Genomic DNA, 25148 nt, shown 5'->3' on the forward strand with positions numbered 1-25148 from the left:
GCAGCGTTCTGAGGTTTACTGCTCACGGCAATCTAACTGAGACACCAAGAAGTTTGCGGCCACTATATCTGATCCGAAGGAGAGCAAACCTGAAGGAACGACATAGAGCACAGTACAGGACAGTGAGAGGGATTCTGGAAGAGCGAATCGCCGGAGCTGCTCTTAAGGCTAAGCCTCGGATCTTGGCTCAAGTAGGGTACAAAAATGAGGATCAGAAAAATAGAGCCCTAAATCTTGCTGACCTCGAGATGAGTGCTTAAGAGTTGCCAGCAACACGCTTCTTAAACAGTTGTCGATCGCGATTGTCTGTTTGCTGGCTCTTTATTATGTCGCTGGTTTGCTGGATATTCCGATCTAACTTACTATCGACGGGGTGCCGTATTTCCACCCTTTGCATCTAGCAGTCAAACCTAGCTTACACGTGCGATGAAATTGAGTTCAAGCCCTAACCTGATGATCTACACAAAGTTTTGGCTATACATAAGTTACTGCCCTAAATACCTCGACGTTTGGTGCATAACATGCATCATCATCTTGTAACTTTTTTTTTTTTTTTGAGAAATCCTGGTGATTCAACAGAAATCGTTGCCCAGTAACGATCCCACGATTAACAACTTTTAGTCGACGGAAACATCGATAATGACAGAACCATATCCAGCAACAACTGGAGCGAACAACACTCCTCTCCCGTCACGAAGTCCGGCCAAGGCACAAGCCGGTAAGGGCCGCAGACAGAGGCCCGAGCCTCTGTTCGACAATCTTCAAGACTTGCAGAAGGCTGCGCGAAAACTACGACTTTCGAAGCGCGACTTGGCGAAGCTGCCGAAGGAGGAGAGGCTGAGAAATAAGCGGGAGAGAAAGGCATTGAAAGCTGATCGGAAGCGATTGCGAAGGGAGTTGCTTAAAGTCAAGCACAGAGAGAAAGCGCAGGTGAAAAAGTCAAAAGACCAAAAAGACCGCGAACCTCCCAAGGCGGTCCACGACGCATCAATGGAAACTGTCGACGCTCCAGAAGGCATCGTCAACAAGGGTGCTGAGTCTGTTGCAAAACCTGTTGAAGCTCCTACGGAAGGGGTGGTCAAGATTATTGTCGATGACAAACCAGCCGAGAAGCCAAGTAAGGCTCAACCTCCACGTCTGACTCCGAAGGAGAGAAAAGCTGAAAGAGCAGCGAAGCGTGCACAGCAGAAAATTGAGAGGGATGCTAGGAAAAAGGCTAAGCTCGCCGCGAGAGCGGCTCGCAAAGCTGAGAGAGCCGCTGCTAAAGCTAACGGCGAGGACAAGGACAAGGAGGATCATGATGATGATGACGATAACGACGACGATCAGAACCCTTCTACTGTGGCTGCTAGCGGTGGCGACGATGTGTCGATCATGGTCGATGATAAGCCAGCCAAGAAGCAGGCAAAAACTCCTCGGCGTGCGGCTAAGGAACAAACGGCGGCGACTCTTGGTAAGAACCCCAAGAATAAGTCGAAATATGATAAGAACAAGGAGCGGAACGCAGAACGGAAGCGACAAATGAAATTAGCGAAGGTGCAAGCCTCTGAGCCGCCGATCAGTGGATCCGCGAAAGATGCTGCAGATTCATCTACGGCTGATGTTATACCTGTTGGGACCACGCCCACTCCGTCTAGTTCCGCTCAAGCGGTTGTCAATGGCGAGGGAATTTCGAAGAAAAGGAAACGAGAGCACCAGGAGAAGGACGGTGCCGCAGATGCGAAGGAAGAGAAAGAAAGTAAGAAAGCCGCGGCCAAAGAAAAAAAGAGAGCAAAAAAGGCGGAAGCGAAGGTGGAGAAGGTCGTTAAGGTTGAGGTTAAGAAGATAGAGACAGATGATTATATTCCGGTGTAAATTGTATTGTAACTGGATAAGTTATAGTAATAAAGTTTGAATTTGTTTCAATGTCACTGCCCAAGCAGGAATTATTTGGCAGCCTGTTCCCATCTTCCCCACCGAATTTTTTGAGCCGCACGATTTGTCCCTTTTCATTTTAGGCCGGGTAAGTTGGGAATGTTCCAAAAATTTTGGAGCCAACCCTTTTTTTTTTTGGTTAGAATCCCGCACTACCGGAAAAATAAATGACGGCTCCAGAAAAGGCTTTAGAAGTAAAGAAAGTGAGGAAGAATGGAGAGACTGATACCGAGAAAGTTGAGAGAAGGCGATTAAAGAAGTTCGCAAAAATCGGGAAGCAGGCGGAGAAGGAAGCTGCCGCCTCTGAATCAAGTGCCGTCGAGGTAAGCTTGAAGAAGTCGAAGGATGACCAAAAACGGAAGAAGGAGAAGAGATCTAAAAAGGACGAGAAAGAGAAAAAAGAGAAAAAAGAAACGGAGAATAAGGAGATAAGCTCGAATGGAGTCCCCGATTCCGCGGAGTCTACAACGACTGAAATTGAGGTCTCTGAGAATAGTGATAAGTCTTTGAAGAAATCAAGGAAAGAGAAAGAGTCGAAGAAGCGACGAGTAGATGATCTAGAAGAGGCAGCGGCTGTTGAATCCAAGAAGTCAAAGCAATCGATTCAGGCGACAGTTACCAGCAGAGCTACAGACGGCGATATTGACAAGTTCCTTAAGGACAGTGCAATAACCATCTCAGATCCACTAGACAACGACCTCAAGCCGGTTTTGTCGTTTGAAGAGCTAACTATCGACGAGCGCGTTCTAGGCTTCTTGAAGAAGTATCCTAAGCCAACTCCGATTCAGTCTGCCTCGTGGCCGTTTTTGTTGGCTAGCAGAGATTTGATTGGAGTTGCCGAGACCGGATCCGGCAAGACCATGGCATTTGCAGTCCCTGCTGTTGCCTACCTTATATCCACCGTTGGTAAGAGGAAGATGAAAGCAAAGGATGCTAGTAACATTTCTGTTTTAATTATCTCTCCAACGCGAGAATTGGCACTTCAGATCCATGAGAATTTGGACGCCTTGGGCAAGGCAGTTAATGTCAAGTCAGTCTGTGTCTATGGCGGTGTCTCGAAAGATGATCAGAAACGGGCTTTGAACGGCGCGAACATAGTCGTCGCGACTCCAGGTCGGTTGATTGATTTGGTGAACGATGAAGCGATTGACCTCAAGAAAATTTCGTATCTGGTCTTGGATGAAGCGGATCGTATGCTCGAGAAAGGATTCGAGGAGGACATCAAACGTATTATGCGGTCTACTGACGCGGAGAACCGAAAGACTGTGATGTTCACTGCTACGTGGCCGCGGTCTGTCCGCGATCTTGCGTCGCAATTTTTGAAAAATCCGGTGAAGGTCATGATTGGCGACCGCGAGTCCGAATTGAAAGCCAACGCCAGAATCGAGCAAGTTGTCGAGGTTATGGATCCGCGGCAAAAAGAGCAGCGTCTGTTACAACTTCTCAGACAGTACCAATCCGGAGCGAATCAGAACGACAAGATCCTCATTTTTGCATTGTACAAGAAAGAGGCGGCTAGAGTCGAACGGTCTCTACAGGCCAAGGGATATAAGATTGCCGCTATTCATGGTGACTTATCGCAGGCGCAGCGTACCAGCGCCTTAGAAAATTTTAAGACGGGCTCTTGCAAGTTACTTTTGGCAACTGATGTGGCAGCCCGAGGGTTGGATATTCCTGCTGTTACGTTGGTAATTAATCTTACCGTAAGTGTCACCTTATTGCTCGGGATTGTATGCGAAAATTGATTTGTCATGATTTGTTTAGTTCCCTCTCACAGCCGAAGACTACGTGCACAGGATTGGTCGGACAGGTCGGGCTGGTCAATCTGGAAAAGCCATAACTTTCTTCACCGAGCATGAGAAGCACTTATCTGGAGCCTTGATCAATGTTTTGAGATCAGCGGACCAGCCTGTTCCCGAAGAGCTCTTGAAGTTCGGCGGACATACTAAAAAGAAGGAGCATTCTGTGTATGGAGCGTTTTACAAAAATGTTGATTCTCAGCAGAAGGCTAAGAAAATTATTTTTGATTAGAGTTAGAAAGTATCACTCGATATAAGCTTGATTAAAGTTAGAAGTATTGGTCGATATAAACAAAAGTTTATGTTTAATTTTGAATCTGGAGTTCTGTAATAAAATTAGATTACTGTGAAGTTCTTTGTAACTGAGGAAATAGCGCCCACGGTGGTAATCGTCCTTGGTCCACGTAAACGAGAAACCAATATATCTCTCCATTTACTCGAATCTGAAAGACTGATTGCACTAATCAACCACGCAGACAATCTTGCCCATAGACATGTTAGACTCCATATACTGGTGAGCCTGAACAATATCCTTCCACGAGAAGACTTTGTCAACGGGATTGACAAATTCTCCGGAGATTAGATTTGGAAGGGCGTACTTTTGGAATAGTTCCTTAATCTCTGACTGATACTCAATAGTACGTGACCGCAATGTCGATCCCTCAATTCTCAGACCTGTAGAAGAATTAGCAATCGAAATTTATCCACACCAAGATGCCAAAATAATCTCACGCTTGTAAAGAATCATGCCGATGTTAGCATGCTCGACTACACTACCACTCATAGTAGCCAGCAGGACTATTCTCGCATCCCTTGCCGCGACGGTAATGTTCTTCATAAAGTAATCCTGCCCGATGAAATCCACAATCACATCGACGCCCGCACCCTCAGTCTTATCCGTTATAAACTTGACGAAATCGTATTTTTGGTAATTAATACCGTAATCCGCACCCGCAAAGCTTTCGACGAATTTAACCTTCTCGTCCGTGCCTACGGTCGCGAATAATTTGGCCTCGTGACCGAGTATCGAGCGCGCGAGTTGGAGCCCGGCGATACCGACGCCTGAGGCCCCTGCGTGGATGAGCACGTTCTTGACGCGGTGTTTAATCGTGTGGATTTCCGCTATCTTGGGCAGCGCTTGGGTAGCCGTGAACCATACTTCCGGGATCCCCGACGAAGCGAGGAAGGTGAGCGTGGACCCCTGGGTTGTCGGCTCGGTGTATAGCAGAAGCAGTTTTGTCGAGCACCGGATGTACTCTGCATATGCACCGCCGAGAGCAAGACCAAAGACTCTGTCACCTACTTTAAGATCTGTTGTCGAATCAGGACCGATAGTTTCGACTGTTCCTGAGAACTCGACTCCGAGGGTTGAGGGAGCGCCGGGCGGGAGCTAGCAGATTAATGACGTCAGGACAGCCGCCATCTATCATCGTCTATCGTCCTTTAAATTGCAGAACATATAGTATAGACGCGAGAAGAATACATACCGGATATCTTCCGGTACGTTGAAGAATATCCATGCGATTGAGCGCAAACGCGGAGACCTTGACAATGGCTTCGTTAGGACCGGGGGCCTCCGGTGCCTGGACGCTGTCAGACAGGAACAATGCCTCTGGTCCGTTCCCGTCCTTGACTTCGATGGCTTTCATGGTCATTGACGGCGTAGATTAATGATCTTCAGTCCTGTTTAAGTGAACTATCGACCATAGCAGTAGAGGCAGAGCTCTTGTACCAAGAAAGTCCACAAGACTTGGAGAGCTGGTGGTCGAATTCCCGATGTCAGCCCAAGCGGGTTAGTAATTCTCCGCCGAACGCAAAACTGTGTCGATCGATTTAGTCACATTTACAGCGTGACAACTTTATTGGCATGGGCTTGCCAATAGCGTAGAATTAAGTACAAAGTCAGTATAATTACGACATATAATTAGTTGGGATCATTTGATGTGTGAGATTGGCTATTGTGTTCTATGACGCCATAAATTGCTGCATATTAATGTTGGCTCAACTTCTAGACTACCCGGCGATGGACCCACACATTTATTTGATTTTTCGTCGGCGCAATCGTATGAAACTCGGCAAGAACCATAGTCAACATACAATTTAAAGGCTGCCACTCAAGCCATTGATAAAATAATTTTAAATGTTTTAACACTATGTAACAAGACGCCATTGACAAATTTTCACATAAAGCCGATTCATCACCAACAACGATAGCGTATACTTTTTTTCGCAAGTACACTTAACCCAACATTTTTGTTTTTCCGCTCTCAACGTCCGCTCTCGAGAAGTACTTCCCGTTCTGGAGACCCATACTGTACAAGAACCTGATGGTGTCGTCCCACTCCTTGTCCTGACGCGCCTTGTCCCACTTCAACTCTTCGGCCATAATATCAATGACCTTGGGCAAGCTCTCCAACGCAGCCTTGGAGTTCAAGAACGCGAGACGGATGCGCCGCGACAGCACGTCGACAGCCGTTCGAGCATACTCGTGTTGAACTGCGTAACGGATCTCACCATCAATGTACGGATAAGCTTGCGACAGCTTGATACCTCTCGTGGGCCATCTCTCTCCGGTAGTAGCTGAAAGCCTGACGACGTCGTACGCACGATCACCATAGTTCTCAGCAAGATGCTTGGCTATGTCAGTCTCAATGCCGAATGTCTGGATCAAGTGAATGAACATGAGTTTTCTGTATCCCTCAGCACCGACAAGCTTGATATCCTTGGTTCCACATGGAGCGGTCGGCTGAAGACCAAACTCTTTGACAGAGGTGTTGACGGTGTCTTCTGCCATTTCTCGATAGGTAGTCCACTTGCCGCCAGCGACAGTCAAGAGACCACTGTCGGAAAGAGTGATTAAATGGTTGCGTACCAGCGACTCGGTGTTCTTCGCACGTGGGTCGCGGACTAATGGACGGATACCGCTCCAAGCGGCAAGAACATCTTCCCGGCGAACGGCAATATCATCGGCAACGTAGTGTTGAATTTCGTTCAAAATCCAGTTGATCTCGTCCTCGGAAGGAATAGGATCCTTGGTGACGGTAGTAGGAGAGTCGGTTGTACCGGCAAGAGTATGGCCTTGCCATGGAAGGAAGAAAACTACTCGTCCATCAGAAGTAGCTGGGTCGATCAAACCCATCTTGGGAGAGCAGTAGTAGTCAGGAAGAATCACATGCACACCGGATGATGGAGCGACGATGTCGGCCTCAACAGGAGTATCGAGCTGACGGATCCCGTCCGCGAACGGACCGGTCGCGTTAATAACTCCCTGAAAACAGAAGACAGGTCAGCAAGCGCTCACAAATTGGATCACCAAAACACACCTTAGCATCAACCTGGATCTTCCCAGCAGTACCGTCATTGTCCCGGACAACAGCGCCATTGACGCGACCAGAGGCGTCCTTGGACAACTCCGTAACCTCCATGTGGTTAAGGATAACAGCACCCTTCTGAGCGGCAGTGAGAGCGATAGCAGTGTTCATTCGCGAGTCATTGTGACTACCGTCGTAGTAGACAATGGCACCCTTCAAGTTCTGAGGCTTAAGCATTGGGAAGTTCTCAAGGGTCTTACCCCGACCCATGAAGTAACTTGATTCCATATTCTCCTTTCCAGCAATAAGATCGTACATCTTGGTTCCAGCCCAGTAATATGGGACTTGCCACCACCTAGCATTGCATTATTAACCTGATTAAGCATATAGATCGAATCAAAAATGCCTATAGACATACTTGTAGACAGGGACCATGATTGGGAGCGGGAAACTCAAATGAGGCGCAATTTTCAAGAAAGTAGCACGCTCAGCAAGTGCCTCCTTGACCAATTTGTACTGCTCATAGTCGAGGTTCTGAAATCACGCTGTTAGCGGTTCATGCCATGCCATAACTGTGACTATCACCTACCCAGAATGCTTTCTCCAAGTATCTCACACCACCGTGTACAAGCTTCGTACTCCTACTACTTGTACCACATGCAAAGTCATCACGCTCAACCAACGCAACCTTTAATCCTCTGCTGACGGCATCCAATGCGCAGCCGGCACCGGTAGCTCCACCGCCTATAATCAGCAAGTCGAACTGTTCGGTTTCCAGCTTCTTGATCTGTTCTTCTCGAGACAGGGGCAACGCAACGGGTGGCGGAACAGGATAGTTCAATGGCACGTCCTGCTCAGCCTGGTGGTGTATTGAGCCGAACGAGTCTGTGGTCGAGAGGAAGAACGCAGTGGTGCTCAGTATCCCGCCCGCGGCGACGGAGCGTAGCAGCACACGACGACTCCGGGTGGCTGAAAATAATGCCTGCCGAAATGACATTATTGCGTGTTGAATAGATTAGGTCGGATTGTGATAAGAAATTGTGCCAAATGAGAGAATATCACGGGCCAAGGAAGTGCGAGCTGTGAATTAAAAGAGTGGCCGCAGCAATGGGAGACTTGGGGGAGTAGTTGCCTCCCGCGGTAGCAACGCTCCGGACAAATTGTGATCAGAAGGAATAAGCAGAAGACAGACCAATTAAGCTGGTAACAATTCTCGAGAGGAGGTCGGCCGGACAAATGGTGAAGTGTTGGAGGCAATCGATGCTTTGCAAGCCAGACTCCGCGGTCGACATTTAGTCGTCCTCAAACGTCGCGTCGTCGTCATATGAAAAAGGGCAACAGCACAAGAATGCGCACTTTGGGTCTGCGCGACCCCCGTCTGTCTTCTTGCTAAACGCCCTTACCCGTCTCTAACGGTGACCTGACCCGAGTCTAAATTCCCGTTCACTTCACAAATACTCTTATTTGTGGTGCTGCCGAGAAATGTATCATATTGAATGTCACCTGGATATGCAGATGCAACTTAGCGATCGTTGGCTAAGCAGTTAGTACCAGTGACGTCAATTGCGGCCAGTCTTTGGCCGTGGCCATCTTCATGCCCGAGGTCGGGCTCATCGCGACAGCCAGGGTCGCAAGTGGCCGCCCCACCTTCCCGGACCCTCCGGCAAAGGCGGAGGCCAGCTCCGCCCCCACCTCACACAAAGACACCTATTTGGATTAGTCCCGCAAACGGGCCACTCGGACTACTTTCGCCGTTTGACACTCTGTCTAACATTGGCTAGTTGGATTCGTGATTATTGAAACGACTGTAGGCGCGCTGTATTCCTTACATTTTTTGTCGATACGTCTGGGCTTGGAACGCTCCACTCAGGCACTGTCGACACAATAGCTACCAGTCGCCAGCTCGAAGCCACTGGCTCTTGGGGCGACAACACCAATCCTCAAGTTGGTCCGAAAATATTTTCCGGAATTCGAGGAGTTGCGCGAGCATTTGCGCAATGATGTTACTTCGAAGCATGCTAGACAGGCCCGCACGGAAGCCCAGCCAAAGATGACTTGACATCCGACTACACCTGCGAACCTGCGACGACTGCACGCTTGAATACCGCACTTCATGATCATAGTAATTATTCTACAAATTCTATATATGGAATCAAAATCTGCATTCTACATTTCATTCAGCGCCGCGCCTGCCAATGCTGTTTTCATATTGATAATGTGGGAATCGTTGTTACCGGCTACTTCCGCCTCCTTGCCTCTGTGTCGGCGACAGGGGCGAACCATGAGCTGTCAGGTTCGTCACTCGTGTCATAGCCGCCTGAAACATACGCGAATGCAGCGTCAGGTGGGACTGTGATAAACTGCTCGTCATCGTCATCGCTGAAGTCAATTACAGTGCCGTAACTGGTGAAGTGATCACGTAAATACATAGCTGCAGCCATGCGGCGCGTCTCCTTGACTGGAGAATGGTGCAAGTCGGGTATCTGCGTTTGTTGGAGGAAGTCTACGCAGAATTGTCGCGACTGAAACTCTACAGCCTCTAATGTAACAATCCTGGCGATGTCAAACTTAAGCTCAGTCAGCATCTGTAGCTCCGTGAATCGAAGATCGGAGCTGGCAATTGAGAGGTCACAAACGGAGGCCCACGTCCTTAGTTGCCAGGTCTCGTCCTCCAAGTACTTTGACGAGATCATCTACAAGCATTTAGTACAAGCTCATGTGGGGAAAATTGAGATCATACCATTGCTGAAATCAGGACAATTTCGCCGAGAATAGAAGGATCCGAGAGCGACAACTCCAAGCGGCAGTAAAACTCGACTGTAACACGGCATTAGCACAAGCAGTAAGTTTACAATCCAAGACAAAAGGACGTACGAGGCAAGTGTTCCAATATACAGCACGAGGCCGAAAGTATTTCTAGTGTCAATTTGGCATTGTCAATTATACATTCGATTTGTTGCCGCGTGATCTGGCTACGCTTCTGAAGCAGACTGACGATATGCATGGAGCAGCCTTCGCAATAATATTTGCCGTCGCCGAACGGAGAATGCCTCCGGCTGACCTTGGACAGTTTGCACTGAGATGAGGGTGGTGTAGGAAGACAAGAAAGAGGTCCATAGGAAGACGACCTGCGCAGTGTGCAGCTGTACTCGATCATAGTTGCTACTTGGAGACGGCACGACAGAAGAACAAGCTAGATGCTGCAGACAAGAGATCGATGAACGGGGGGAAGATGCATATATAGTGGGTGGGCATGTAGGGATAAAAACAACTGTACACACTAGACATACGCAGCCTAGGCAAATGACTTAGTACACCGTCGCTTAAAGGCGGGTTGCACGACACAAGCCAGTGAAATAGAATCAATAGGTGCGAAAGGACTATTTATTTGGGGCATGCTAGATTTGGCATGGACATACGTCGATGCGGTGCCAGCTCATGGGCTGTCTCAGTCACCCCCTACATGAATGCTCGGAATCACTCTTCCCAGGCCATGGGTCCTAAATATTCTTCAGCCTTTACATAAAAAAATCCATTTCTGACCTACTAAGTCGAAGTACATGATGTGGCTGGCATTTGGCAAGTCGGTTCGAAATCACATGTAATTAAGTGGAAGCGAAATTTACTTAACGCCAAGTCTTAAAAGGGGCAAGGCGGGAATTGGAAACTTTACCCAAGCCCATTCCATCATCGTGCAGCCGCACTGGACAATCCCTTTAATGCGGCTTTCAGATTACTCCCTTCCTGCTATTCGCGATAATTACCAGTGAAAAGGGTTTCTCATCTGCCACGGAGTGCTCGGAAGTAATCTTAATCCTGACCGGATCGTCCCACAAGTCCTGACGTAGCCTGCGGCTGCAGCGCGACATCGTTGAATACATGAGATTCAGTCAATAGGCACGACCCATTAATAGCTTATCTACCCTCATGACCATCGCAACGTCCCAGCTAGTGGTTTCTTTAATGTATAAATCACTGGTCGATGACTATACAAAACGTATGGCTACTAGTCGTATGACGGCACTGATTCCGATGCAATGCCGTGTTGCGGAAGAACTGCGAATTGTAATGAAGTCGTTCAATGTACTGACGAAAGTCCACTTATTGTCGGTGCTGTCAATCGCGTTCAGTGAAGAGAAAAACACGTCTAGGATTACATCTAGCCAAAACAACAAACTCCACTTTATACAACCGTGGATACTAACAACAATTGAGGAACTCCATGAGTCCTAAATATTAAATTCAAGGATTTGATATCATGTATTAATATGTCGTTGACGCAAGCGATATATACAAGTCACCATTCTCATTATCGTACGTCGCCCCACCCGGTATATGGCGTCCAAAATGACCAAATGGTCATATCCGTCAACCAATTTTTCCGGATTACAGTCTGTGCAAACAGTTGATTCTCGTGGTTTCAACAGACTCTTCCATTTCTCTTGCTCACCAATGATGAATCGTGTTATAAGCTCATTTCTTTTTCTGATTTTTATTTATTTTATTCTTGCACCGTGCTTGAACGATTAATTATAGTCCTTCGATCTCCTGGAACAGACTAAGTCAGCTCTGACAATATCACACTACAACAAGCGACAGTAACCTACTTGAAGAGCAAAATATGTGGCTCCGGAGCTGTAACAAGAAATCAAACGGGTTAGCCTTGGTCCTATAATACAATTGCGATATATCTATATTCCTGGAACGACATTCCTTTGAACAAGGCAAACAGCAAAGGAAGAAACGTACTATGTGTCTCGTAATGTTCCCAACCCAAGCTCTGAGTAATCCCCAGTCCTCGCCATTCGTCTTCCATGAGGATCCGCAGTGTGCCGCTTTCGGTGTCGAAGTAATCCTTCGGGATCACTTTTAGCATGTTTTTCGGCAATGTGACGTGTCTATTGGCAACCAAAAAAAGTTTAGTGTCCCGTCCAAATAGCCAACAAGCCGCAATGCATTATCTCACGCCTGTGCTACATATATCGGTCTAATCCGAGATACCACGCGCCAACTGGATATAGCAAACTAAACAATTTAAATGAGGACCTTACCTGTATTCGAAATTGTCGTCTGAATATCTGCAACATAAATCCACCACGTCAGTAAATTTCAACTCGCGCCATTGACTTTTCCGGCGCGTCTTATTGGCAATGTGTTACCTACCGGCTGGAGTAATGAATTGAGTCCTGGAATTCTTCCAATCGCGCCCGCTCTGACTCAGATAAAAGACGCGGCTGCTTGCGACGATGCTTAGAGTCCATTTGATATGTCCCCGAAAGCGTAGGTTCAGTGCTAGGAGGCGATGCCGATTTTGTTGCTGGCAAATTCTTGCGAATAGAATCTGCCTGCATTTGAGGTCAGCCATAATGTCCAACCACCTAGCATGAGGTAATACAGTCAGCAACTTACGCAATACTATGTTCCTGGACAATTGAAATTAGTAGGTGGACGACGTGTCGCTGGACGTGCAAGTGTGTGAACAGAAGTTTCAGGAAATGTCGACGCGTTTGTTTCTGTTGTGTTCGTTGCTTATGCGAACATAGTCGCCAGGTGAGTCACAACGGATCACATCTCACATTTTCCTTCGAGGGGACCCCGCGGCGAGACACCAATTTTCTCGTCGGCCCTCCCAATCTCAGCGAACACAAACCAAGGCGAGTGCGCGAACACCCAGTATTTTCTCACCAAACCAAGAAACAACACCGGACGCGAGCGAGACGCGTCATTGGGAGTCGGCACTGCACGATCCCGAATTGTGCGTTTGATAAAAGAGTTTGATTGCTTAATGGGCTGTTAGTCTGGCGATTAAATTTGGTAAGTTAAACATTTCTGAATTTCGAACTATCGAGAATTTATCGTGCCCGATCTGGCACGAGCTAATCTAACTGAAATCAATTTCGTTTTAGATCTGAATACTCGATACCTACAGAATAGAGAAAGGTCAATTTTAGCCTGGTCACGGTTTACGATATGTCCGACGAAAACGCAATGGAGACGTTGCACAGCTTAATGCTTGAAATCATCGATGAGCTGGCGAACTTGAGAACAGGGTAGGCTCAGTTTTACCCTAATATTCGGAAAATGGCAATTATTAATGGATTACTCAATGTAGAAAGCGTGGACGTTATTATGCGGAATTGTTTATGGTTGAGCCTGATGGAAATGAATATCCTGAGTACTACGAAGTTATTAAGAATCCAATGGCGCTAGAGACTGTGAAGGTATGGAACCTCTATGCCAATATATCTAGCGACATTTCAACTAATACTGAGTTGCTACCAACAGCAAAATGTGAATGATGGGACGTACTCTAGTTTTGACGATTTCGAAAATGATATGCGATTAATATTCGACAACGCAATGATATTCAATGAGGAAGAAAGCCAGGTCTATAATGACGCCAGTCATTTGCAAGTACGGAGATTTATTTTTGGTTATGCTCGGCATGTGGAGGATTTTGATGCTAATAATAAAGCAATTTAGAGATCATTTGAAGCGAAACTTGCGCGTCGACAAAAGGCTTATGACGAGTTCCTCGGACACATGCCAACTTCTAAATCGAAGAAGAGAAAACAACCTCCCGAAGAAGAGGGAGAGTCTCGGTCAGTGAAATTGAAAATCTCGCTGAAAGAGCCAGAAGATCGTCCTTCGAAGATTAAGTTGAGCATTGGTAAGGGCCGCGCCACTATTGAGTCTGACGCAGAGGAATCAGTCGTTGAAGAAGAACCAGAGAAAAGGAAGATCAAGAGCTCGAAAGAAGGGAAATCACATAGAGGGCGCGGCCGACCCCCGCGACACCCTAAGGTAGATGATGAGGTTGAGATGTCAGACAAAGAGGCAATACCTGCTAGGAAGCCCATGAGAACAAGTGCCGATAAATCGAGTCCAAATGACAAGCTCTTGCACCCAGCATCTGTTGACAATGAGAAGGCTAAGACGGAAGAGCCGGTGGATGCAGGATCTCCTAGCAGGGTAATACGATCAACACGTTCGGCCGCCAACACTACTCAGCAACCATTTACAGAAGCGGCGGTAGATATAGATTCGGAAGCTGTTCGTGCTGGTAACGTAGCGCCGAAGTCAGCAGAGGTGTCCGCTCCTGCCACGTCTGGGCCTCCGATCTTACCATCGTCTGTTCCGGCTTTGCCAGTTGTCGTTCCGTCGCCGAATGATGTTAAGTCAACACCAGGCTTGCGTCTCTCGGCAGGCCAGCCGCAGGCGCAATCGAAGATTGCTGAGGAATCAAGATCGAGATCGCCAGGAAAGAGTAAGTTACTTATCCCCGTTAATACTTCAATCGCTTACAAACATGGTTTAGCCATTGCAGACGCTTTGATCACGCACTTCTCAATATCTTCTAGTACCCGCCATCCCTCCTTCCCACCTTATTTTATTACTTTCCCTCCCCATGAACGTGAAGTTTTCCAGTCATTCACTGTAACACTTCCGGCTATGTATAGTGTTGTCACAATTTCGCCTACCCTCTCTAAGTCCCTTCTGACGCGTCATTACAATCTGTACATGTCTCTGAATAGTCGCCGACTCAGTCCCACCATTATTCCCGGTAGTGGTGTCAGAAAGATGAACGAACCGCCAAAGAGCTTCTATGAGGTCAAACTTAATCCCGGTGTGAACATGATTGAGTGTCTTGTTCACGCTTCTCCGCCTCCTCCCCCGGGTATGGCTGGCGGCCGAGTCGTGGTTGCTCCACAGCGATATGGTCTTTTAGGTGGAACAAATACGACGGTGAACTCGGAAGGCAGCGAGAAGGAGCGAATTGTTGTTTGGGTATTAGTTCAGCGGTAGCCGATTATTGTAAGCGGAATGCTTGGAGATAGTGTATTTTATGATTTATGTGTACAAGTAGGTTTGTATATTACGCAATATAGATAGTATTATTCGGTGTATACTATATTGGCATCAGGCAAGTATTGCGTACTCACATGCAGCAATCTCGTTCGAGTTCCGATATTGTTGAACCAAGTTTTCCGATATATCGGCGACACGACATTGGATGTTAGGGTTTGCTGCTGTACCGGGAATCGGCCCCGGCTCGAGGACTGCGGCATTGTGTAACTGTGGCAATTGATGCGTATATACGGCAGAGACGCCACCCGCCGCTGCGGTTACAGCCAGTGGCGGGCAATATCGGAGACCTGAAAGTTTGGCCGTGGTTGAACTCAGCCAACCATAGCTCGCCATCACTATTCGCCTCCAAAAACTTACCGCTTTCCCACGTACTTTTCTTGCTCCTCCACCTTTCCAGTTCGATTGTTATTCTCTCTCCTTAGGTGCCTTTACGACCTTATACCTTATCGCAATGCCGCTCTTCCCATCTTCTTCTTCGATTAACACCGCCTTCACGGCCCCATCTTCCAAAAAGACCGAAAACTTCTGGATTCGTGCTCCTGCTGAATCCAAGGGCGGTATCAAACTCTACTCCACTGATTACTACCTTGCTTGCACGCTCGGCGGTATCCTCGGTAGGGCTCTCCTTCTTTTCTGCTTACTGTAGATCCAATTGATCCTTTGGATATTATTTTAATATACATTATACTGATCGAACGGTGTTTAGCCTGCGGTCCTACTCACACTGCTGTCACCCCTCTTGACTTAGTTAAGGTATGATTTGTCGCAATTCGTTCTAGGCATTCATTCCGCAATGTGTTTGCTAATTTTGATCTTATAGTGCCGTCGACAAGTCAACCCTGCTCTGTACACCGGCAACTTTCAGGCATGGAAGTCAATCATCGCCGCTGAGGGATTCGGTGGTATTTGGACCGGTGTCGGTGCTACCTTAGTTGGTTACTCCGTATGTTAACCTGTTGACGATTATCGATAGTCTCGATATTAATTGGTTTGTAATTAGTTCCAAGGTGCCGGCAAGTACGGTTTCTACGAGCTCTTCAAGAAGCAATACGCCGATATCGTCGGTGAGGAGACCGCACACAATTATAGGACCGCTCTCTACTTGGCTGCCTCTGCCTCCGCTGAGGTCATTGCCGATGTTCTTCTCTGTCCGTGGGAGGCTATCAAGGTCCGCACTCAGACTACCATTCCTCCTTTCGCTTCCTCCGTTTTCGATGGTTACAAGAAGATCACTGCTGCTGAGGGTGTCTCTGGGTATGTGGATTGACGTCGGATTAGCCATTCGTTAATAACAATGAATCTAGTTTGTACAAAGGTCTCACCCCTCTGTGGGCTCGTCAAGTTCCTTACACTATGGTTAAGTTCGCTTCCTTCGAGCGCACTGTTGAGGCCATCTACGACATGCTCCCTAAGGAGAAGAGCGAATATTCAATGCTTACTCAGACCGGTGTTTCCTTCTTGGGTGGTTACATTGCCGGTGTTTTCTGCGCTGTAGTTTCCCATCCAGCTGACGTTATGGTTTCCAAAATCAATGCTGAGAAGCAACCTGGTGAGTCTGTCGGTGCAGCTGTCGGCAGAATCTACGGCAAGATCGGTTTCGGGGGCTTGTGGAATGGTCTCCCTGTCCGTATTGTTATGATTGGTACTTTGACTGGTATGTTTTATTTCTATCGGATGTCGGTTGTGCATGATTCGGCGTTAACACAATCATTAGGCCTCCAGTGGTTGTTTTACGACTCGTTTAAGGCAGTCGTCGGTCTCCCAACTACCGGTAGCAAGAAGTAGATTGCTGAGAATTTTAGACATTAGGGCTACGGTGTAGAACCAAATATAATCTCTATATACATAGTGCTTTTTTATGTTGCAATATGTTTCGTTTTTCCAGTTGATATATTTTCCGTTGAAACTATGGCAATGAATACAGGTTATAGATAGATTACGCTATCATAGATTTCAACGTTTGATTGTTTTGGGAGATGTTGTTTTATAAATATCTTGTCCATGTACATTTGCAATAAAATTATTAATGAGATTTTCATGACAATATAAAGTTGGAAGCAATAAATGCTAGTGATGTGGGAAGTTCACTCGTCGTAATGCCAGGAGTGCTCATTATTCAAAATTCCCAACGACGACAAAATATGCCACTTTAACGCACGGAGGTTTGTACGCTTGTAGTAGTCACACCGCCCCGCATTTCGACACAGATTCATGAACAACGAACGCCACCCCACATTCAGCGACAGCGAAACGACTAATTAGGACATTCCAATAGCTATTGTAGGTGACATGTGAATTTTGAAAGAGTTACTCTGAATACTTATAACATTCCTAGCACGAGCCGATTGGTGGCGTCACGATGTCGGACAACATAGGAGGAGGCTACGTTCGTCTCGCGCCATCAACAGCAGCACCAACGCTGAGCGCCGGAAGGTCTCGGACAACGGCAAACGACGACGAAGGATCACATAGCCGACGGAGTCAAGGTCGTGGTAATCGAAGCCATCCATCGCTCTTTCCAGACAATCAGTACAACTTGTTCAGTGATGACACAGACGACTCGCATTATCGAGACAATAACGGGCTAGACGTAACCGCCCTTGTCCGCGAGGAATATATTGACGACGACGATAGTCGGCAAATCACGACCACAACTGGACATCCAAGAAATTATAGTGGATTCGACCTGTCGAGAGACGATGACGACGATGGGGATGATGCCATCTCTGACGAGGAGATGTTCTTACCGCATTTCCATGAACAGTTACTGGAAAACCCATTAATTTTGAATACATTGGAGGAAGCCCTTTCGCCTGCCGGAGTATCGTTATTGGATCAGGTTCAACGTACGTCAATATAGAGTGTGAATAGCAAATTTGCGACTAACATTTTTAGTGGATTACTTTGAACTCGATGCCGAATTTCGAGACTTCCTAACTGATATGTTGAAGAACCATATCATAGACCCTGACACATACTATAAGCTCTGCCGTATTCGACGGCCCAGTGAAATTACGGCAAACGACGTCGACTTGAATGATTACGATGTGCAGGGTATCCCTTGGCCTAGTGACACAGACGTAGCATATCGGGCACGTATACGGCGGCTGAAAACGTACACCGGATATTCTAATATCGCTGGATCGCAGGATAAATTATTATCTGTAAGCTATTGTTAGCTGAATACTGTATGCGTGGGTCTAACTAAGTAGATTGTAAACCGACGGTACACAAATGAGGATATATTTCGGTTTCGTTGTCTGTACACGGTGGCACGGCCGCAGCTAGTGCATTTTCAACTACGAAATTTAATTGCACCGATTTCTAAAGGCAATGTATACTATTCGGATGGAACTTCAATAAAAAGGTTGGATTCAGAAAGCGGAAACATATATGACGTATTGGAGCGGTCGGTATGTTGCAAAACGGATTTTCATCATTACTGATCATTTCTAATTAATGAGAAATTACAGAAAAGTAAATCTGCCATAGGTTCGTCAATAAAGATATCGACCATGGCGGCGTCGGCTGATGTCGCAGTCGCTGGCGGCTTTTCCGGACAATATGTCTATAAAAAGCTTGATTTGGACGCAGACTCGACTAGGCCGACCGCTGAGGGCCTCGTGACTTCGGACATGAACAGCATTACGAATCACGCAGACATAATACCGAGTCGCACGAAAGGAACACCGTATGCAGTGTTCTCATGCAACGATTGCATGGTTCGAACACTTGATCTGGAGCTCAATAAGATGATTGCGGAGCATCAATATCCATGGGCGATTAACTGCACTGCTACATCACCTAATGGGAAAATGCGTGTTGTAGTAGGTGATGCTCCTGAAACGATGCTCGTGGATGCGACAAGTGGCGAAATAATGTCAATGATCTCGGGACATAAGGATTATAGTTTTGCCTGTGCATGGAGCAATGACGGATACACTGTCGCTACTGGAAATCAGGATATGACTTGCAGGTAAGTTTCAATTCGCATGATCTATGTCACTTTGATGCTAAGTTTACACAGGGTTTATGATTTCCGGAAATTCAGAGACCCTATTCATATTCTTGGCGCCCAGCTCGGCGCAATCCGGTCTATCCGATTCGATGATTCAGGAAAGTACATGGCTATGGCAGAGCCAGTTGATTACGTTCACCTCATCAACACGCGAGACTTTTCCAGAGGCCAGATAATAGACTTCTGGGGTGAAATTTCCGGTGTGGGTTTTGCGCCGTACTCGTCGTCTGCCGATGACTCCTTGTGGATTGGCAACAGCGATAAGTTGGTTGGCGGTATTATGCATTTTGAGAGATCGAAAGGATTCCTCCCACTTGGATTATCAGCGTTGAATGATTTATATATTTGAGTTGGTGTCATTTGTAGTTTAATGTTGGGCCGTCTGCATTGCCTGCGGTCACGAATCATCTTTGTCTAATCCGGTTGGAGTCAAATGGAATTTTGTTTGGCTATTGATTTTGGGGTCTTAAATGGTTCTAAGCCTGTAGTCGGGTCAGAGTCATTGTCCGCTTACGCTGGTTTAATTTACGGGTCGCTCTGGTAAAGGCGTCTTTTGATTTGACGATATACTTTTGTCTGGCAGGAATCGGATCTAGGTATATCATTTGTTTCATTTGTTTCATTTGTTTCATTGGGTTAAATTTTGTCAAAGTTGGCTTCTCTCGTTTATTATTTATGCTTGTAGACTATTTCTATAATGACTTCTTATTTGAGTCGACGTTTGCGGGCATTGATGAAAGGGATGACAATCAATACACCATGTATTCTATCGGCAATCGATCACTTTACATCTATCCTCCTACAACCAAAAAAAAATCACTTTTCGTACAATACAAGGTGTCCCAAAACAAGAAATCTTAATTCGTGGCTGTATACATGTAGCTATCAAATGATTCCTTCTCTTTCAATAAATACGTTAACAAGTACGCGTTCTCGTCGGACAATCGGACCAAGTCTTGCTGAAGCTTCGCGACACCTTTTTGAATACCGCGAAGATCAGAAGCATATTCTATTCTACGGCTCTTAAGGAAACGTCCATGAGACGTGAGTAACGCGTCAATCCACCTCAAGTGAAATTCGAGATGTGGTGAGTCTTCCATAATTGATGCAATGAACCTTAATAGCTGCGCCAAGTACACCACCGGTACACGTCGTGCGACGATGGGGATGTCGCGGATTTGAATGGATTCGTAGATTTGGTGGATTAAATATCTCTCGTTTAATCTGAATGACATGACCAGTGCCTTCAAATAATCATGCTCCCTATGCAAGGCGGCTAGTGTGGTCGCGGGGGTAACATCGACATCAAGATCAAATGGGTCGAAGTAGAATTCGTCGTCGACGGAGTATATCAGAAGACCTTCGGTGGAAGCAGCGGCAAATGCGCGACCTGTCGGGGAAAACCTTATCGCTGCGGTTCGAATAGCAGGCGTGACCTTACGAGCTGATAAATCGCCCCGAGACGCTCCCGGCAATGTCTTATCGATACGATCTTCCAGGTCCGATGCCTCGCCAGCGTCGTCCACGAGTTGCAACGGACCGGCATCTGTCATATCTTTACTGTTTAAAAAATCCACCGTTCCCTCCAACGACATATTCCTGGAAATCGTGTACTTGCGTAGTAGAACCTCGTTGTCGATATCATACAAGCAAATATATTTGCTATTCCCACCAGCCAGGATGCACGATCCGTCAGAGTTATAGCTCAATGTCCGGAAACTCTTTGATCGCGCTGAATTCTTGGCCGTAAATCTGTCTTCGATATACCTCCCGCCAGAGATGTCGTTCCGGCCATCTATGATACCAACTTGGCGTCCCATACTGACATCCCAGAATGTAATCTGGCCATCGAGTGTTGCAACTGCAACTTGTTTGGAGTCCGGGCGGAGCGCGATAGCAAGAACATCCGCCTGTTGCTCAAATGGTTCAACGGAGACATGTCGACCGAATATGTCCCATACACGAACGGTTTTATCCCAACTGGCGCTCGCGAGAGTACCGCCATCGTCAGCGAATGATAGGCATGAGATTGGTCCTTCGTGACCAGACAGTCGGTCGAGTAGCTGACCGGTTTGCACGGACCACAAATGAATATCGAAATCGTCCAAGGATCCAGCGCAAACGACTTCGCCGCTGGGATCAACGGCCAAGGATGAAAATTGCAACCTTTCCGGTGCGGTAAATGTTCTGAAGTTTCGGTATCGAATTAAATCCCAAGCCCGAATTGAGCCATCCAGTGATGCTGAAAACAATACATTCCCTCGCTTCGAGAATTCAATAGCAGTGATAGCCGATATGTGTTCTGTAAATGTGACGATTGCGAAACCTGAGACCGCGTCCCAGACCTTGATTTTTCCATCGTCGGCGCCTGTGATGATCTTACTGCCATCGGGAGAGTACGTTAAACAGTTAATGGCATCATAATGCCCCTGTTGCTTCAAAATGTACGACTCTGACTGCCATTCCCAAACTAGCAATTGTCCCAGCTTTGAGGCACCGAACGCCAGCCATTCACCAGTCTTATTTATCGTTACGAAGTCAATATCGTTCTGCGAGATACTAAGCGTGTGGATCATATTAAAATCTGGGAGTTCGTAGATACCGAAAACGCCGGACGAGAAACCCACGACAAGAATGTTAGTGTCGTAGTGAAACGTTGCGCACCGAGCTTTCGCGTCTTGTCTGAAGTAGTCGCGTCGCACAGTTATCCATCTCATTCGTTCTTCCTCGAGGTCCATTACGTCGTCATCTTCTTTAAAGCCGGGGACTTGATATTTCCACGTGAACAGAGCGCCGTCTCTACTCACAGTGTATATCTATAGATATTAATATGACAAAATAATATGGAATGGACGCAAACCACTTACAGTCTCCTGATCGCTGCTGAAGTATGCACCAATAACAGCATCACGATGTCCCGCTAGCACAGTAGCAGCAACACTGTCGTCTGGGTTCACCGAATAGATTCGTGCTGTGAGATCTTTCGAGGTTGTGAGGAAGAACCTTGAGTCCCGAGACCAAGTAAGAGCAGTGATCTCTGCATGATGACCAGTGTATATCCGGTGTCGAATGAAGGGAGCAAACTCGCGATCCTCGTTGTAATTAGGAGTGCGCCACAGTTGAATCTGTCGAAATGAGGCTACGGATATGAATTTGCCGTCCGGTGAAAAGCTGATGTCGTTTGCCCGATCTTTGAAATTGAAGTGGTAAATAACTGTTCGACGAACGAAATTAACGAGGATTGCCTTTCCGTCTATAGCACTTGATCAGTCAGATATGCACCTTTACTTTTTGGCTAAAAGACGTACCCTCGTCTACAGATAGAAGTAGTGTAGCTTGTGGATTTAGCGCGATTCGCGAAATATTCTTTCGGTGCTCGTAGGAGAAGGTGAACGATTTATTGCTAATCAAGGTCAGAATTGTCCGCCGTGCCCACTCCTCAAACATGCCAAAATCAAACATACTTCACTAAATCAAAGCAGCTAACTCGATTTCCAACCGGACTTAGAATGCAGGTTCCATCTGGCGTGAAGACCAGATTGCCTTGTCGATACACCGTACCGAGTAAATTCGAAAACTTCACTGTCTGTTAGAACCGTGCACTTCTCATGATTTCGTTAACAGATTAAAATATATGTACTTTGAATTCAGTCTTCATCTTGCCATATCAATCCCGGAAAGTCAAGACAACGTCCCCGTTGCAATTGTAGTTTGTGTGATATAATTTTTTGGGACCAAGAATTTTTTTGCCTGTATCTCCGAAACTCCCAACGGCGGGTTCCCATAATTCAACCCCTATCTATCCAAAATTTGTCTCAACGCTGGACTTGAACATTCTAGTTTCAAGAAATACATTGTGATATCGACGCCCTATCAACGGGCCCAGACAAATAGGTCGCGATGAGTCGAAAGGGCACTCCTCTGAACAACAACAAGCAGAAGAAGAACAATGAGCCTTTGACAGAGAGAATGGCTACTGCCTCCCCGGCTTCGGCGAAAGGTCTTTCAACGAAGTTGTTGACCATGAAAGTATGTGAGTTCGCTCCTATCCGGCTAATGTTTACTAACTTGATATCGGTAGTTTATGAGACAAGCCGCTGTGAAGGAGAAATTAGCAGAGCTCGAGGAGCAACAACGACAAGTCGACGACGCCTCGAAATGGAGGCTGCCTGACGCGGAGAAATACACGAATGTTGCCCCTTCTTCAAAATTGAGGGTTATTCAAGGAGTCGGTTTTCATGTCATAGACTCATCCAGTGACGATTTGTCCTCGTTGGCTGGGCGGAGGAGCTGGGGACGGTTCAATGAGGTCTGTAACTGTAGTTTAAGTAAACCTCAGATCTTTGACGTGTACTCACCTAGACTTCATAGAAATTCGACCAGACAAAGAAGAACGAGAGCGATGAGTCTAGCCATGATGGTGATGACGAGGAAGCGGAGGAGGACGAGGATCCGGAGGAAATGAAGAAACGGCGGAAACGAGAACAGGAAGAAGAAGAAAATATGATCCTACACGCACGCATGTCGAAGAGTGTGTCAGGTGCGGGCGCACCATTAAGAGCGCCTAAGCAAAATTCTGACAAGAACGATAAGAGGAAGCAACTCCCCAAGGATACAAAGAAGAGACCATCAAACAAGAAGAACGGAGGAGGAGGCGGTCAAGCAAAGAATAAGAAACAGAGGAAGTCATAGCTCATTTGTTTCAGGGAACAAATTACTAGATGCTAATGCTAATTTTTACTAATATGCCTAATAATGTACATTATTTTACGTGCTGGCTGTATATAACAATATGGATGGGAGTAAACTGGTCGGGATTGTAAAATTTCATTTTGATTTTCTCGAGCTCTTTCCCTTTTTATCCACGTGGTGTGTGCTATCTTGCACGAAACCGCCCTTGACTAATGCATTCCTAGCTGTGACATTAATATGCTTAAACCTAGACAAAGACACTAGGCATTAGTGTCGTTGCTCTTACTGAAATGTAAATGTATAATTATAGGCATACCTATCGGGACCAAGATGGATACCGCCATACCAGCGACTTACAACCACCATGACATTCCATAGATCCTAAAGATCATCAATACATTGTCCTTTAATGATCTCTACACAGCGTACCATTATCTATGAATTGCGTTAGTCTTGCAGATTCTACGAAAATACCAACTTGTCATTTGCTTACTTCGAGTAAATGCAATAGTCTTTGTGACGGACATCTAGTTAGCACACATTCGACAGGAATCAGAAACTGTGAACGCTAGGCATACCTTCCACCAGCAGCCGATTCACCATCGTCATCACAATCTGCCGTGCGTTAAATCATCTCTAAACAAGGACACTAGCGGGTCAATATCAGACGTACCTTGTATAGTAATACCTTCTCGGTCAGTCTTTATCCTCCAAGCCGTCATATTATGTGTAGCCTTCGCGATCTTTTTATTGGCTTTGAGCACTGCAAGGTTCGCTTTCGCTTCCGCAACCGAATGCACTTCCATCGCACGTGCAATGAATTTGGATTTCCTATCCACCACCATATCGGACGTAGCCCAATTGTCTGCATTCTCAGAATCAAACTCGCCATCACTGGAATCACCGTTATTTACTCCCGCACAAGCATCTGACGACATTAATTTTCTCTGTTCATAATATTCTTCGTCAACTTTCAATACCTCGCGCAACTCGTCCAAGAAATCAAAGACGCACACTTCGCCGGAATGATAGCATCCGAGCAAAATATCCGTAAGAGCTTGCACATCCATTCTCGGAATATATTCTTGCTGGCTTTCGGGAATTGAGACAGATAATATTATTGGCGGCGCATCTGGGTAGGAAAAGGGGAAAGACATTTGTATGGAGGCCTCTGGTAATGACGGCGGGTGGACTACGTAGATAGTGGACGCCTGTTGCACCATGCATTCTTCCGAATAGATAGCATTAATCGAGAATACTTCCTCCTGTAAACTTTCCGACATGAAGGAACTCAGTGTGATCAATCGCAATAAGCTTACGACGTCCGACAATATACTTTGGCTGTTTTTGGCATGAGAACTGACAGGCGAAATTCGGCGCAGGTACAGAATAAGGTTTACACATTGGCTTAGTGACACCAGTTTGGTCAGGAGAAATTTAGGGTGACACGATGGGCTCGTTGGTCATGCTCTCCCCACACACACGACGAGTAATAATCGTCAAAACCCGCCTGCACACAAAGCCGCATATACAAGCGCCTTCGTT

General features: G+C 46.5%; 12 protein-coding genes across 12 annotated transcripts; 6 read left to right on the forward strand and 6 right to left on the reverse strand.

Annotated features, from left to right (window-relative positions):
- Positions 1-547: 547 nt before the first annotated feature.
- Positions 548-1907, forward strand: V1513DRAFT_440613 (uncharacterized protein). Its single transcript, XM_066897390.1, has one exon. It carries the CDS (start codon positions 640-642, stop codon positions 1852-1854), a length of 1215 nt encoding a protein of 404 aa, XP_066754844.1. The 5' UTR covers positions 548-639; the 3' UTR covers positions 1855-1907.
- Positions 1908-1975: 68 nt separating this feature from the next.
- Positions 1976-4082, forward strand: V1513DRAFT_396822 (P-loop containing nucleoside triphosphate hydrolase protein). Its single transcript, XM_066895393.1, has 2 exons — positions 1976-3617; positions 3679-4082. Exons 1-2 carry the CDS (start codon positions 2082-2084, stop codon positions 3943-3945), a joined length of 1803 nt encoding a protein of 600 aa, XP_066754845.1. The 5' UTR covers positions 1976-2081; the 3' UTR covers positions 3946-4082.
- Positions 3961-5680, reverse strand: V1513DRAFT_440617 (uncharacterized protein; the record flags this gene model as incomplete). Its single annotated transcript, XM_066897391.1, has 3 exons — positions 5201-5680; positions 4446-5103; positions 3961-4388 (listed from the first exon to the last, which is right to left on the reverse strand). Coding segments are annotated over exons 1-3 (1037 nt in total), but the record flags the coding sequence as incomplete, so codon positions are not given.
- Positions 5681-5952: 272 nt separating this feature from the next.
- On the reverse strand, positions 5953-8021 carry V1513DRAFT_424003 (FAD dependent oxidoreductase-domain-containing protein; the record flags this gene model as incomplete). Its single annotated transcript, XM_066896063.1, has 4 exons — positions 5953-6981; positions 7037-7379; positions 7443-7558; positions 7614-8021. The coding sequence occupies 4 exons, from the start codon at positions 8019-8021 to the stop codon at positions 5953-5955; spliced, it is 1896 nt and encodes a 631-aa protein (XP_066754847.1).
- A 1141-nt stretch (positions 8022-9162) lies between these two features.
- On the reverse strand, positions 9163-10654 carry V1513DRAFT_440623 (uncharacterized protein). The gene is made up of 3 exons (XM_066897392.1): positions 9899-10654; positions 9765-9841; positions 9163-9717 (listed from the first exon to the last, which is right to left on the reverse strand). Exons 1-3 carry the CDS (start codon positions 10179-10181, stop codon positions 9262-9264), a joined length of 816 nt encoding a protein of 271 aa, XP_066754848.1. The 5' UTR covers positions 10182-10654; the 3' UTR covers positions 9163-9261.
- A 436-nt stretch (positions 10655-11090) lies between these two features.
- Positions 11091-12521, reverse strand: V1513DRAFT_440629 (regulatory subunit of cyclin-dependent kinase; the record flags this gene model as incomplete). Its single annotated transcript, XM_066897393.1, has 6 exons — positions 12434-12521; positions 12188-12369; positions 12076-12102; positions 11774-11922; positions 11632-11659; positions 11091-11572 (listed from the first exon to the last, which is right to left on the reverse strand). Coding segments are annotated over exons 2-6 (320 nt in total), but the record flags the coding sequence as incomplete, so codon positions are not given.
- A 147-nt stretch (positions 12522-12668) lies between these two features.
- On the forward strand, positions 12669-14933 carry V1513DRAFT_440631 (uncharacterized protein). The gene is made up of 6 exons (XM_066897394.1): positions 12669-12838; positions 12931-13074; positions 13137-13245; positions 13310-13438; positions 13508-14291; positions 14343-14933. Exons 2-6 carry the CDS (start codon positions 12995-12997, stop codon positions 14828-14830), a joined length of 1590 nt encoding a protein of 529 aa, XP_066754850.1. The 5' UTR covers positions 12669-12838; positions 12931-12994; the 3' UTR covers positions 14831-14933.
- A 258-nt stretch (positions 14934-15191) lies between these two features.
- On the forward strand, positions 15192-16938 carry V1513DRAFT_440638 (mitochondrial carrier domain-containing protein). The gene is made up of 6 exons (XM_066897395.1): positions 15192-15507; positions 15600-15646; positions 15714-15836; positions 15894-16147; positions 16198-16547; positions 16608-16938. Exons 1-6 carry the CDS (start codon positions 15345-15347, stop codon positions 16676-16678), a joined length of 1008 nt encoding a protein of 335 aa, XP_066754851.1. The 5' UTR covers positions 15192-15344; the 3' UTR covers positions 16679-16938.
- Positions 16939-17054: 116 nt separating this feature from the next.
- V1513DRAFT_411780 (WD40-repeat-containing domain protein) lies at positions 17055-19711 on the forward strand. The gene is made up of 6 exons (XM_066895737.1): positions 17055-17173; positions 17229-17739; positions 17789-18057; positions 18106-18306; positions 18367-18869; positions 18921-19711. The coding sequence occupies exons 2-6, from the start codon at positions 17253-17255 to the stop codon at positions 19258-19260; spliced, it is 1800 nt and encodes a 599-aa protein (XP_066754852.1). The 5' UTR covers positions 17055-17173; positions 17229-17252; the 3' UTR covers positions 19261-19711.
- Positions 19630-22700, reverse strand: V1513DRAFT_440644 (WD40-repeat-containing domain protein). The gene is made up of 5 exons (XM_066897396.1): positions 22552-22700; positions 22376-22488; positions 22220-22314; positions 21779-22164; positions 19630-21727 (listed from the first exon to the last, which is right to left on the reverse strand). The coding sequence occupies exons 1-5, from the start codon at positions 22567-22569 to the stop codon at positions 19769-19771; spliced, it is 2571 nt and encodes an 856-aa protein (XP_066754853.1). The 5' UTR covers positions 22570-22700; the 3' UTR covers positions 19630-19768.
- V1513DRAFT_396844 (uncharacterized protein) lies at positions 22637-23756 on the forward strand. The gene is made up of 3 exons (XM_066895394.1): positions 22637-22940; positions 22993-23220; positions 23283-23756. The coding sequence occupies exons 1-3, from the start codon at positions 22812-22814 to the stop codon at positions 23601-23603; spliced, it is 678 nt and encodes a 225-aa protein (XP_066754854.1). The 5' UTR covers positions 22637-22811; the 3' UTR covers positions 23604-23756.
- Positions 23538-24959, reverse strand: V1513DRAFT_440655 (ribosomal protein S5 domain 2-type protein). The gene is made up of 5 exons (XM_066897397.1): positions 24277-24959; positions 24182-24218; positions 24097-24115; positions 23920-23984; positions 23538-23850 (listed from the first exon to the last, which is right to left on the reverse strand). The coding sequence occupies exons 1-5, from the start codon at positions 24884-24886 to the stop codon at positions 23739-23741; spliced, it is 843 nt and encodes a 280-aa protein (XP_066754855.1). The 5' UTR covers positions 24887-24959; the 3' UTR covers positions 23538-23738.
- Positions 24960-25148: the final 189 nt, after the last annotated feature.

Source organism: Lipomyces chichibuensis (assembly GCF_038497645.1).
Source record: "Lipomyces chichibuensis strain CBS 12929 unplaced genomic scaffold V1513scaffold_7, whole genome shotgun sequence".
Lineage (NCBI taxonomy): Eukaryota > Fungi > Ascomycota > Lipomycetes > Lipomycetales > Lipomycetaceae > Lipomyces > Lipomyces chichibuensis.

Coding starts and splice junctions, on each gene's coding strand:
- V1513DRAFT_440623 (XM_066897392.1), bottom strand. CDS start 10,181: ATGATCGAGTACAGCTGCACACTGCGCAGGTCGTCTTCCTATGGACCT. Junction 9,842..9,898: donor TATATTGGAACACTTGCCTC/GTACGTCCTTTT, acceptor GCCGTGTTACAG/TCGAGTTTTACTGCCGCTTG. Junction 9,718..9,764: donor TTGTCCTGATTTCAGCAATG/GTATGATCTCAA, acceptor AAATGCTTGTAG/ATGATCTCGTCAAAGTACTT.
- V1513DRAFT_440644 (XM_066897396.1), bottom strand. Junction 22,315..22,375: donor AGCTGCTTTGATTTAGTGAA/GTATGTTTGATT, acceptor GACCTTGATTAG/CAATAAATCGTTCACCTTCT. Junction 21,728..21,778: donor TCAGCAGCGATCAGGAGACT/GTAAGTGGTTTG, acceptor TAATATCTATAG/ATATACACTGTGAGTAGAGA.
- V1513DRAFT_440655 (XM_066897397.1), bottom strand. CDS start 24,886: ATGTCGGAAAGTTTACAGGAGGAAGTATTCTCGATTAATGCTATCTAT. Junction 24,219..24,276: donor AGAAGGTATTACTATACAAG/GTACGTCTGATA, acceptor AACGCACGGCAG/ATTGTGATGACGATGGTGAA. Junction 23,851..23,919: donor ATCCATCTTGGTCCCGATAG/GTATGCCTATAA, acceptor GTCTTTGTCTAG/GTTTAAGCATATTAATGTCA.
- V1513DRAFT_440638 (XM_066897395.1), top strand. CDS start 15,345: ATGCCGCTCTTCCCATCTTCTTCTTCGATTAACACCGCCTTCACGGCC. Junction 15,837..15,893: donor CTACCTTAGTTGGTTACTCC/GTATGTTAACCT, acceptor GTTTGTAATTAG/TTCCAAGGTGCCGGCAAGTA. Junction 16,548..16,607: donor TATGATTGGTACTTTGACTG/GTATGTTTTATT, acceptor CACAATCATTAG/GCCTCCAGTGGTTGTTTTAC.
- V1513DRAFT_396822 (XM_066895393.1), top strand. CDS start 2,082: ATGACGGCTCCAGAAAAGGCTTTAGAAGTAAAGAAAGTGAGGAAGAAT. Junction 3,618..3,678: donor CGTTGGTAATTAATCTTACC/GTAAGTGTCACC, acceptor TGATTTGTTTAG/TTCCCTCTCACAGCCGAAGA.
- V1513DRAFT_440613 (XM_066897390.1), top strand. CDS start 640: ATGACAGAACCATATCCAGCAACAACTGGAGCGAACAACACTCCTCTC.
- V1513DRAFT_440631 (XM_066897394.1), top strand. CDS start 12,995: ATGTCCGACGAAAACGCAATGGAGACGTTGCACAGCTTAATGCTTGAA. Junction 13,246..13,309: donor TGGCGCTAGAGACTGTGAAG/GTATGGAACCTC, acceptor TGCTACCAACAG/CAAAATGTGAATGATGGGAC. Junction 13,439..13,507: donor ATGACGCCAGTCATTTGCAA/GTACGGAGATTT, acceptor AAAGCAATTTAG/AGATCATTTGAAGCGAAACT.
- V1513DRAFT_411780 (XM_066895737.1), top strand. CDS start 17,253: ATGTCGGACAACATAGGAGGAGGCTACGTTCGTCTCGCGCCATCAACA. Junction 18,058..18,105: donor CGCAGGATAAATTATTATCT/GTAAGCTATTGT, acceptor CTAACTAAGTAG/ATTGTAAACCGACGGTACAC. Junction 18,870..18,920: donor AATCAGGATATGACTTGCAG/GTAAGTTTCAAT, acceptor AAGTTTACACAG/GGTTTATGATTTCCGGAAAT.
- V1513DRAFT_396844 (XM_066895394.1), top strand. CDS start 22,812: ATGAGTCGAAAGGGCACTCCTCTGAACAACAACAAGCAGAAGAAGAAC. Junction 22,941..22,992: donor CGAAGTTGTTGACCATGAAA/GTATGTGAGTTC, acceptor TGATATCGGTAG/TTTATGAGACAAGCCGCTGT. Junction 23,221..23,282: donor GCTGGGGACGGTTCAATGAG/GTCTGTAACTGT, acceptor TAGACTTCATAG/AAATTCGACCAGACAAAGAA.